At 41.2% G+C, this 12277-nt stretch overlaps 1 protein-coding gene and 3 non-coding genes across 4 annotated transcripts in view; 2 read left to right on the top strand and 2 right to left on the bottom strand.

Annotated features, from left to right (window-relative positions):
• Positions 1-872: 872 nt before the first annotated feature.
• Positions 873-945, bottom strand: trnak-cuu (transfer RNA lysine (anticodon CUU)). Its single transcript has one exon. It is a non-coding gene; the product is annotated as a tRNA-Lys (tRNA).
• Positions 946-1226: 281 nt separating this feature from the next.
• trnan-guu (transfer RNA asparagine (anticodon GUU)) lies at positions 1227-1300 on the top strand. Its single transcript has one exon. It is a non-coding gene; the product is annotated as a tRNA-Asn (tRNA).
• A 299-nt stretch (positions 1301-1599) lies between these two features.
• Positions 1600-1672, bottom strand: trnak-cuu (transfer RNA lysine (anticodon CUU)). The gene has a single exon. It is a non-coding gene; the product is annotated as a tRNA-Lys (tRNA).
• Positions 1673-4633: 2961 nt separating this feature from the next.
• The window catches only part of LOC140282094 (adipose secreted signaling protein), a 31582-nt gene continuing 23938 nt past the window's right edge, over positions 4634-12277 (top strand). Inside the window, exons 1-2 of the mRNA XM_072376654.1 lie at positions 4634-4786; positions 7936-8033. Of these exons, the coding sequence (XP_072232755.1) occupies positions 8015-8033 (19 nt within the window). The 5' untranslated portion in view covers positions 4634-4786; positions 7936-8014. The remainder of the gene's footprint in view (positions 4787-7935; positions 8034-12277) is intronic.

Raw genomic sequence — 12277 nt, 5'->3', positions numbered from 1 at the left:
ACGGTTCGGAGAAGTATAAGTTTATTTGTAAGATTTATATAACTTTTTGCTTTTTCCTCCTAGCGTGGAGAGAGTTTTGATAAGTTTTATAGTCTCACTCTATCGAGAAGAGTGAGTTAAGAATTTATAATATATTACTTTGCTCTTCAAGTGACAATCATTATATAAATAAAGTCTGATTATTGATTCTACCCTGCATCTGCGTCCAGTGCTTTCACGGATCGTGACAGATGCAAAGGGGGCTTAATGCCCCGATGAGAGCTCGCGCTCCCCACTGTAAATTCAAAATGGCGGTATATCGGTATTGATCTATTATCATGTCGTCTGAGGTCATCTATTTCCACAGCTGTGTTGTATGCGATTGCTGCTACTTGTGCTTGTTTTTGTTTGTTTGTGTGTTTGTTTTTTCTCTGCTTGTCTGCTTTCAGGTGCTCCTGGTGGCGCTAAGGCTGGATTCCCAACAGAAACCATGGATTTTGTTTTTTACAGGTGTAGCAGCTGATTATTTTTGTTCTGTTTACTCTTCTTTATTCTTCTTCTTTCCTTGTCCCCCGATCCGGTTCAGCTCTATTACATGTTATATATTGTAAACAAAAATAAATAAATGGGCATCAAGGGGAGCTTTACATTTAGAAAACTTCCCTTGGCAAAGCAAATCTGTTTGGCATAAAAGGTATTCAGACTACAATTCTGCTGCCATAATGCTGGACAGGACAAGGGAAAAAAAATTAAAAATGGCGGTATCCCTCAAAGATTTTGGAATCCGGTGCACACATAAATTGCACTGGATTATAATGTGTACGGGCGTTTTTTGTGAAAAGTTACGGTTTTTAGGTGCGTCTTATGGTGCGGAAAAATCGAAAATTATATGTCGCCCAACGTGGGGCTCGAACCCACGACCCTGAGATTAAGAGTCTCATGCTCTACCGACTGAGCTAGCCGGGCGGTGTGTGACGTAGACAGCCTATCCTTTTTGATGATGCACTCCTTTATGTCATGAAAAAAATGATAATTGCTGATTGACATATTATTACATCCGCTGCTGTGTCTCCTTATATGAACAGCAATCAAGGACAAATGTACATTAAATTTCAGGCGCTGCAAGCTTGCATTAAGTCACCCAAGAACGCTCCTCCTCTGGAGGATATTGCTGTCTGAAACCTGTGATGTATCAAATATCATATAGCTGGGGTATGATTTCAATATTGTTGACGATGGTGTACCACGTCTCTGTGGCGCAATCGGTTAGCGCGTTCGGCTGTTAACCGAAAGGTTGGTGGTTCGAGCCCACCCAGGGACGACATGTTTTTACCTCAGTTGCAATGATTAGATATTTTTATTTATAAAATCATCTCAAATTGACGTACAAATTCGTTGAAAGAAAAAGTAAGTGGGAAATGGATATTATTCTGCATAAACAGAAGGTAATATTCTACTGTACATGTACAGACAGACTTCAACGGTAAAATACCCGTTATGACTACTTACTTATTAATTATGATGCGCTTCTAGTGGTGAAGACAATCTAAAATAGAGCAAATTATCCCTTACGAAACCATTTTAAGATAATGCCCAACAATTGAAAAAAAAATTGTAACTCGCCCAACGTGGGGCTCGAACCCACGACCCTGAGATTAAGAGTCTCATGCTCTACCGACTGAGCTAGCCGGGCGATATCTGTTAGCATACCTAGCCCTCAATGTAACACTGCCTATTCAAGACATTTCATATTCAAGATGTTCAAGACTATAACACAGATCTCATTCATACTATTAAGCTCAGAGTGCATAAGAACATACTTATACCAACGTTTAAATCGGGGAGGGGGGGGGGAGTGTCGTCAAAATGAGGTCAAAATAACTTTCATAACAGTTACTGTGGCGGTATGTAACGATGGTGGAAACGACACTAAAGAGGCAAAACAAACTGGCTCTGACTTAAAAGTCATGTTTGAACACAATAACACGTCAACGGCGATGCGACGTCAACGTCCTTTCTTTTAAACGTGTTTTTTCTCTTTAATATATCATTAATATCTATCTTGCTATCTAGTTGACTTAATGGAATATTATGACGAGGGTGTTTCGTTTTGCTGTGAATGAAAAATCGATTTAAAAAATCACTATGATGCATATTTAACTCCGACCAAGCTAGATAGTTGACAGAATATATTAGCATGTATTTACCTTTTGTAGGGAAAGACACCTGAAGTCCGACGGGCTGAATTTTGGAGAAGTATCACTGTGATTGGCTGACGGCAAAGATGGAAATGGGGCAACGTGATTGGAGGAGATTTGTACAGACGCTTGGTCTCCGCTCGTCTCGAGAAGGTTCAAGCGTCTGTATAATTCTCCTCCAATCACGTTGCTCCATTTCCATTTTTGCTGATATTCAATCACGATGGCACTTCTCCAGAATTGAGCCCAACAGCCAATCACGTTGCCCCATTTCCATTTTTGCTGATAGCCAATCACGATGGCACTTCTCCAGAATTGAGCCCAACAGCCAATCACGTTGCCCCATTTCCATTTTGGTTGATAGCCATTCACGATGGCACTTCTCCAGAATTGAGCCCAACAGCCAATCACGTTGCTCCATTTCCATTTTTGCTGATAGCCAATCACAATGGCACTTCTCCAGAATTCAGCCCAACAGCCAATCACGTTGCCCCATTTCCATTTTGGTTGATAGCCAATCACGATGGCACGTCTCCAGAATTGAGCCCAACAGCCAATCACGTTGCTCCATTTCCATTTTTGCTGATAGCCAATCACAATGGCACTTCTCCAGAATTCAGCCCAACAGCCAATCACGTTGCCCCATTTCCATTTTGGTTGATAGCCAATCACGATGGCACTTCTCCAGAATTCAGCCCAACAGCCAATCACGTTGCCCCATTTCCATTTTTGCTGATAGCCATTCACGATGGCACGTCTCCAGAATTGAGCCCAACAGCCAATCACGTTGCCCCATTTCCATTTTTGCTGTTAGCCAATCACAATGGCACTTCTCCAGAATTCAGCCCGCCGGACTTCAGGTGACTTTAACTACAGAAGGTAAAGATATCGCTTTTTCTACGTGGCGATTTTTTTTCTCAAACATGCTAATGCCAGTGCATTCAGGACCCTCGTGCACAGTGGCAGAGCAGCCAGGGCCCTCACCTGCAGGTTCACCACCACCAAAGGACGTCTCCTTAGCTGGTGGTGAACCGAGAAGACCCATTGTGACTTTGGCATCAGTAAGTAATGAGGATTTACTTGTGCTGATATTCATATTAATATTATTGATATACTCAACTGTATAAAATGTACAAAGCTCCATTTAAGGTTATGTTTTTCTTTTTTGTCAGTTTACAAAGCCACGGTTTGGTGGCTCTCATGGTGCCATGCTGAAGCCAAATGTGTGCTTTTACTTGAAATGGACAGCAGAGACACAAATAACTACAAGTTCATTCCACCCCCCCCCCCCCCCCCCCCCCCCCCATCATATTCTCAAAAATTCCTCTTTTCCTTAATTTTTCCCCTTCCTTCTGAGCTAAAATCCCACTTTCCACTCTAAATACGTAGCATTGCGGGTTTGGATTAATTTGCCCTTTACCTGGGAAGCTATTAGATGTTCAGCATATGCTGCACAATATTGAGCAACATATATTACATATAAAAACAATTATAATAAAATAACAAGGACAGAGAGCAAACAAATCCAACAAATTCATTGCATTTAGAAATTATGTATAATCAAAAACTGTACTTTTTGACAAAAATAATTAGTTATAAATCTTATAAAGCTGATTACAAAATGCTGCTGCCACATTTCTAATGAGAACTAGTAGGATAGATCATATTTCAGGAAGCAGACACCCTCTGTACCTTTAAGATTAGGCTTAAGACTTTCCTTTTTTCCTCTCAAACCCCGGCCGGTCACCCTTCCTGTTTCTGGTTCTGATGGAGGTTTCGTCCTGTTAAAAGTGAGTTTTTTTTCCTTCCTCCATCATCATCAAATAAAGTCTTAACTTAACATCTCATGAAAGCTCAGACGTAGGGTTGAAACACAGACAAGTCCTGTTCTGCCACACAGCATTTTATATATTGGAATTCTTTGGATTTTAAGGAATTTGCCTCCATTGGATCATGATGATGTTACAGTGATTTAGATTATAATTTCCTTGAACTGGATTGTATGTTTGAAGTGATTTGAGATGGCATTTGTTGTAAGATATGAACAGAATAGGGACCATCATGATAAATATAAGGGACTTTCCATGATGTAACTGTGTTATTTGCCCTTTTTAAGTACTTCAAACTTGTTTAATTTTAAGGCCATGATCTGTTTTATTTTTTGCTTGAAAATGAAGCAGAGACCAGAGTGTTTTAACCTTGTTAGACGGGCGCTTGGGCGCACATGAAACACCGCCAGGTGGCGCTATTCTCCTCATAATAAGTTTAACTATGATGATGAATGTGAAGGGAACCGCGAGCTGCTGTCTTACACTGAACTTTAGCCGTTACCCCTAAGCAGTGTCGGCAGTAGAGAAGGATTTAGGTCCCAAGCAGGTCATTTCACTTAAAAAGATTACGTGAGGTTAAGCGTGAGGGGGCGTGGCTACACCACGTGACTGAATGCGGAAGTGATCCCAAAGAGCGGAGGGAAGAGGGGAGCGGAGATTTTGAGCGGGCACTGCAGAGCTTGTCCTGCTTTTACTGAACAAAGCTGCCGCAGACACACGTCTTTGCCTTTGCTTTCTGTTCATACACGCAGATATAAAGCGAGGACGGAGTAAACTAAGGTAAGCAAAACTTGGAGGGAAAAGAAAGCGAAGGGAGACGTACGTTTTGGACAGGTGCTATAAACGCTGCAACTTTTTCAACGCCACAATTGTAGACAATGATGGATTTATTCCTCTGCGCAGTTCAGAGTGTTTGCCTTTTTCTATGAAACCTGCTAATGTTATCCAGCGGGGATGTGTGTCTGGCTGCTGATCCTCACATTGCTGCAAACTATCCACTATATTACCTCAACACGCGCGTTAACTTTAGATTTCAGGCAGCACGCTGTGTTGTATCGTGTTGTTTTGAGCCACACTAAGTTAATTTCATCTCATTTTATAAGAAAAGGTGTAAGAAAAAGTGCAGTATGGTGCAGTGTTTGGTGGTTTAAATGACACACGTTGTTTATTACGCGCTAATATTGTTAAACCTCGTTTGGAAACTGCTCGTAAATCCCAAGAACCCAAAGAAGATGGAGACATTTAATGTTTTCAGCATTTTAAATGGCAGATTGTTAATTTATTAACAGAAGAGAGCTGGTTCTACAAACATTTTCCAGCAGGACCCTTTGTTATATTCTGTGCGGTTATATTATTTTACCTGAATAATTTGGTGCTCTCCATCACATCTGCTGTGTACCTGTTTAACGAGGCAAACTGTTTTCTCTCAAATGAACATATTCAAAGCAGGAAATGAGTACCTGTTGCTGCTCTCTGTGTGGCCCACAATTAGAATTTGTCAGCTTTGGTCGTGCATGTGCATGAGTCCCTGTGAAGGTGACCGTATTTCTGCGTGAATGCACAGATTAACACACGGCGGCTAAATGCACGCTTTCTCTCAGCAATTATGTTTCAAATTAACTGTGGAGCTGTAATTTGATGAAGATTACAGGTTTAGTTTGTTTCAACATCAGTTATTTAACTTTAAAGGTTACAGGTGTTTTATTCATACCAAAGTGTCATGTTGTAAGTGTGTGGGGGCGTGAAAATAAGGTCAGAAAGTGCAACAAACCACCGTTTTGGTCAGATGATTTGACACTTTATAACTGAGCCAACGGTTTGATCAGATTATCTCAAACTTAACACACCAGGATGTCTGCAGTAATTCCCTCTTAGACAGAAAATAGCGCATTGTTTACGAGTGCAGCGGCTCAAACCGGAACAAAGACACTGATTGTAAATCTTAACATTCACGCTTATTCTCCTTCACACAAGTTTTACGAGTAGCTTGTGTGTTTGATATTTGAACAAATGTAATTTACAGTTAATTACACTGATGCTTAACAGGTGTTATCCCTGGATAAGCTGCCCACAGCAGACACTCTGCTTATTTAAACAGCTGTAAACTTTTTATTTTTGTTTCTGCCCAATCTTTCGTACCTTTTCGTGTCACTCTGCTGCTTTCAGAGCTGCTCATTCGAATCCCATCAGTGGTATTCTAATAATAGTGACACATTTAGGTGCTTAAAACGGCACTGATATTTAGTACCGTTTAAAGTGGATCACTCTCAGTGGGTGTGACACTCTTAGTTTCCTGTTCCACGGCGTTATTCTTCACTCATATCCTCGCTTTATCTCCAAATACTGAGGCTGAACTAAAAGACTGAAGCACACAGATGGTTCCAGGTTCAAAATATGTAAAAGCAGCCACTGATTTCTTAGAGCTGCGTTATTCTTTGCATTTTAAACAGGAATACGTTTGCTTTTCTCAGACCTGAACTTCCTTATTTGGCTGAGCTTAAATCAGGTGTTATCATGACAAAAAGCATGAGAAAGAATATTAATCGATTATTCATGCAGCGTATCGGATGCTGATTAGATTTTAAGAGGAAAACGATGCTCAAAAGGCACCACAGCACATAAACACATGCTTATTGAGAGAATTCATTCGGTTTTTTATCAAACTTTTTATTTTGTGCCGTTTGTTGCATCATCATAAACTAGAATAAATATTTTTAGAACATTTCGGAGCATTTTATCATCAGCCACAGCACATGCTGCTCATGAACACACAAAAGAACAAAACGTATTAACTTTGGGCTTTAACAGTTTTGATTTTATTAAGTTTAATGTGTTCTTAACCTGCCACATCAGACATCACTTCAGTCCAGGGCACCTGACACCACCTGTCTGTGACCACTTCAGTGAAGCTTTTGGACGTAGCTCTTAAATACTCTTCCAGGCTCTGTCTTGAAATACGAAGCCGGTATTTTTTTGGTCATGAAGTGGAAAAACGTGGTTTGACTGCAGGGGAGAGATCATCTTTACTCTCTCTTGGAGGGCTTAAAAAACCAACTGTGTAGTTGCAACAAAAGCTCATAAAAACGTTGGTTTAAGCCGTGTCGTTTGAACTTGTTACTCACGAGCTCTCAGAGTCCATTTGGCTTGCTTTTGGACTAATGGCATTACGTTGCTGCCCCGACTCGTGTTGTAGCTGTGCAGGGATTTAACATACTTTGAGGCATTTTAAAACATTCATGTTTTTATTTTCAAACCTGAGTCAGGATCCCTCAGGTTGCCACATCTGAAAACAGTGTGTAGGTTGCCATGTTTGTTCTGCTGTGAGGCTTTCGTGGGCGTGTGAAGTGTTCGCCTGGATTTTAATTCTTTGGAAAAAGCGTCAAACTAAACGTGTTTTTGGCTTCTGTTGAATGAGGTTAAATGAGAAATGTATTTTTCGACCCGCCGTCTCTAATATTTGGACTGGGGATTCATACTTTTTTACGCTGTGGTGCATATTTTCATTGGGTCCATATTGAGAATAAGAGAAATGATCCACATTCTCCATCTGTGCGAAACTGCACCAACAGCAGCTTCAGCCCTGAGCTAATCCTCTTAGACTGTTATGTTGTTTTCCTTTAATTGACGTCTCTGTCGGGAGTCTGTGGCGCTCCTGGCTTGACTCGTCCAGCACAGCTGTGCTCTCAGCTGAAATATATGTGAGAACGGGGTTGTGGATTTAAAAAGAGGAAACAAAAAACCCTGCAAAGCCTACTGTGCCAAACCGTTCTAGCCCCCGTTTTTCTTCTCCTGCACAACCTCTAGCGTTTGTCCTTATCTTCTGATGCTTATTGCCTGATCTGATAACATGGTCTTGCTTCCTGTTTCACTCTGCTGCTGCTCTCTGTGCCTCATGCGTTTCTCTCATTGTTTTTTAACTTGTTTTGCAGGGTTGTTCTGAGGTCAGACTGCTGAGATGATAAGGCTGTGACAGTCGAAGTGTCTCTGCTCTGGACCAGTTCGTGCGACATGGCCGCTGCTAAGAAGAGTGAGTTTTTATTGTTTTGTTCACTGAATGTTTGAGGAAAACATTTTATATTCAGGTTAGGTTTGTCTGGTATTTATTGACAGCTGGAATTTTGATTCATATTCAAGATTTAGGCAGCCCAAGCTAATGCCGGATCAAAGTCTGCCTGTTTCAGGGTCATATTTTATGCATTCTGCTGAATAAATCAATAATGCTGCTTAGATAATTGCATGCATTTATTCAAAAAGAGGTGAAGGAGATATTGAAAAAGTCCAGATACGTTTGGTCGATGATTGGAACTCAGGTGCACAAAGTAGAAGAAAAGCAACATTACACAGATCTACTTTCATGTGTGGCAGCTCAGTCTTCGACCATATTCAGTGTTTTATAAAAGGGAATAGAAGTCCTTTATTCATCCCAAACTGTGAAATTACTTTACATTAGCAGCATTTACACCTGAGTGAAATAGACATGAAAGCCCAAAGCACCTACTATTAAGTAGTAGTACCAATAAAATGTATAATTCAACCTTTAAGATTGTAATTTCAAGTAAGATTCAAGTAAAAATGGCTGTAGAATGAGGGGAAAACACAGATTAACAAACTTAAATGGACACAGGTGTTTTTTTTTAAGATGGGATGTGTGAAATATTCATTAATCGTCATTCTTGGAGTTCTCTGTCTTTGGAGAATCATAAACCTGCCCAAAGTGGGAGCTAAAGACAAAAGCTAGTTAGACTGGGGCCACCAGAAAACCAGTTTGAGAGCAGTAACACAGTGGGTCCACAAGACATCCCAGAAAATGCTGCTACAGGAGAATAACGGTTATAATAATGATATATAATGTAAATAACGGTTTGTTGCTGAGGTGTAAATATCCACAATATGGAATTTACTTGAAATTGTCTTGGTTTGAGATGTTTTAGATCGTGGAAAACGTGCTTTTCTGCCGTCTCAGTTCTGTGTGGCTTTTAGCTTTAGCTTGACCGTCATCACAGCTTCTGATTCTCCAAACTAATAAGCTCTGACTGCTGTTCGCTGCCGATAAGACAAAATCCTCCGTCATGGACGCCTTTTCCAGCTTTGTTGTGCTTTGTCATGTGTGAAAGCAGAGAGGCGGAACGGGGGTCGAAGTCGATCCTCTGCTGATTGGTAGAAACAGAGGTGATCGAGTCCCGACTCGTGCTCTTACTGTCGATGCGCGACTGATCGATTAGTCAGAAGGCGCACAAAGTCGTTTAGGGCAGGAGGAGACTTATGTTTAACTACGCATTGACGTGGAACTAATGTTTAACCGGGGCTCACACCAGCGAGCACAGCCGCTTGTACTTCTTCAGCCGCCGGAAGCGGCCAAAGGGGCGGGGCTTATAGCAACTAGCATATATATATATATATATATATATATATACACATATATATACATATAATAATCCATCCATACATCGGTTCCCTCTTTCACCATGGATCGTACTCTGGGCAGCCTTCTTTGTGTGTTGCGCTCTGCCGTTTTCCGCCTTCGGAATCCAGATCGGCCCTAATTGGCTGTCGTCGCGCCGCGTCACTGCTCATTTGCATAAAGTTGAGCCTTTCTCAACTCATGAAGCTCACGACGCGCCGCTCATCGACGCCAGCTTACATTGAAAATGAATGGCAGCTGGCCGCTCACGCCGCTTTTGGTGTGAGCCCCCGGTGGCGCTGTTTCTGTCGGAGTTTGTACCTATAGAAGAAGCAACAGACCGGAGTGAAAAATGACGGTATGAGGATGAAGCTGGTTTATCGCGGTTTTACCAGAGCTTCATAAACCGTAGCAAAAATGCTGCGCTTCAGAAGCAAAAAGACCCAGAAACACCACGAAAAATGACTGGTTTTGTTGTAGCTAAACGAACAAATGACGAGAACAGGAACAAATAACTGCTTCGGTAATTAATGTTGGTTTAATGATGACTATTTGGCTTTAATTTACGTGATTAGTCGAGCTCAAAAATCGCAGAAAATGCTCCTCTCCAGCTTGGGTTTGATGCGTGACACACGGTGATACAGGGCTGATCCTCCTCTAAATTACAGGAGGAACAGCAGGCCAACACACCTGTGAATGAGACCAATGATAAATGCTTCATACAACCCTTTATATATATAAAGATCTCCTTTAAATTGTGATAATCTAATCAAAGAGCCAAAGTTAACCTTTTCACCTGCCTGTGGCATTCTGGGAAGGTTAAGCAAAGCAAACCACTGATCGGGTTTAAATTACAGCCCTGATTGAGGCTCGTCTTGTTCTCAGTGGCTGAAGTATTGATGCTCTCTCCACTTTGTTCTCTTTGATAAGGTCACAGCTGGAGCAGTGTTGAGGTCCTGCAGATGTTATTTTAGTGTTCGCAAGGCAGTGACTTACGCTGTCTCGGTTAGTTGTGAAATACTTTTCATAATTTTGGTTACGAACAGAAGAATCTGAGAATTTCGTAGAACACACAACACTTCCTCTCTGTTTGCTTTCTTTATTGATTCATTTGAACTCAATTGAAGGGTTTTGTGTAGGCTGTGTTTACTTTAAAGAGCAGAGATAAAGAAGCAGGGGAGGGGCAGACATAAAGCCCTTTTCACTGGGGCCATTGTTACGTCTTTGTTGTGCGTCACAGTTCAGTTCATATGGTATAGAGGCAGATTGTGAGGTGTGAGGTGATGTGGTCCGTCTGTGCCTCAGCCTTTTTTTGTGTGTAAAAAGGCCTAAAAATGAATCTGGGCTGTCTCAGCTCTGCACTTTAGACATGAGCAGGAACGGCTGGTATAATTGGGCTAACAGGGCTCAGCCCTCCCTACATTATTCAATAAAAATGAGAATATAATATATAAATAATTCAATAAAAACTTTAAACTAATTGTTTTTAAATTTTTGATCAGAGGCGGAGCAAAATCTGGACTGAAACCCATGAAATCGGTGAAAATGAGCTAATTATTTACAGCGAAGCAACTCTGTTACACTTGACTTTTCTTCAACATTTGAGTGACAGGTTGCAAGTCCCGCCCCCTCCATTTGTGGCTTATTTGGGCTAAATCTGTACAGCCCAAAGTCAGCAGATTTGGGCCAATCACAGACGACTCTACTTGGTTGCGTGTGTAGGGCGAAACTTTGAAAATGGCAGGCATCGGCGTTAACAAAGTGGATTATTTACTTTCGAATCCGTTTTCTTCAATGTCCTCAGGTGAAAAAAGTTGGGGCACATCATCCAAAGGATATCCAAATTACACAGAAAGAAAAGCGCCAAAATCGTAGCTTTTGGGTAACTTGGTTTGAGAGAAAGGCTAACGGCTAACGTTAGAAAGGCTAACGGCTAACGTTAGAAAGGCTAACGGCTAACGTTAGAAAGGCTAACGGCTAACGTTAGAAAGGCTAACGGCCTCTTGAAGCTTCTCTTCAGATAAGGTAGACCACCACCATTCATGTCACACAGATGATACATTTTGTGGAGTATTTTTTTTCTTAACGTCTTTCTGGAGTGTTTTTCTGGAGATTTTAGTTTTGTGCTGATGTTTGGATTATTGTGTTCCAAAGCAAATTGCAAAAGGCTATAGTTGAAACCAATTCTTTAGCACAAGTCGACCTTTTTTAAAACCTTTTATAGTGTGAAAGTATGTGTATTTCCAGAGAGATGGTAGATGGTATATTTTCCATCAGTGCATTCTTCTAAATAGTGTTTTGGTGGTTTGTTGAAAAGGCCCGTGCTGTTGTGACCTTTTATGCTGAAATACAACTACTTGGCTTTTATAATACATTAGCCGACCCATTCAATGCCACCACAAGCCGTCACTGGACAGCATTGTACGTGACATAACCGGGCTTATATTTTAGAGCTGGATCTAATTATCCAAACCTGGAAAGGACACAAAGGAAATATTGGTTTTGTTCAGGTTGATCGTTCGTGATGCAGCTCATCAGCTGCAGGTTTGATGTCCGGTGCTGATCAAAACCAGACGTGATGCTTGTTTCTGAACCTGTAGACGGATGAGTTACCAGTGTGCTGTCATTCAGCAGAGCAGAAACAGATCCACTGACAGACAGCAGATTAGTAGATTAGTCCGACATATGGCAGCCGAGCATTCATGCATGTTAATTTGTGCGTGCATTAGGCTGCACGACACATCGAATATTTACCCTGAACACTAGTACCACAAAACACTGCTTGGGCTTCAGTAAAAGGGAGACTTTGGGCCTTTTTCACAGCAGACTTTTTGACTTTTAAATGGGACAAATGTGCTAATGAGGGCTGC

Source organism: Leuresthes tenuis, unplaced genomic scaffold (genome assembly GCF_036924035.1).
Source record: "Leuresthes tenuis unplaced genomic scaffold, fLeuTen1.0.hap1 SCAF_22, whole genome shotgun sequence".
Classification (NCBI taxonomy): Eukaryota; Metazoa; Chordata; class Actinopteri; order Atheriniformes; family Atherinopsidae; genus Leuresthes; species Leuresthes tenuis.
This window is presented reverse-complemented; position numbering and strand designations above follow the sequence as displayed.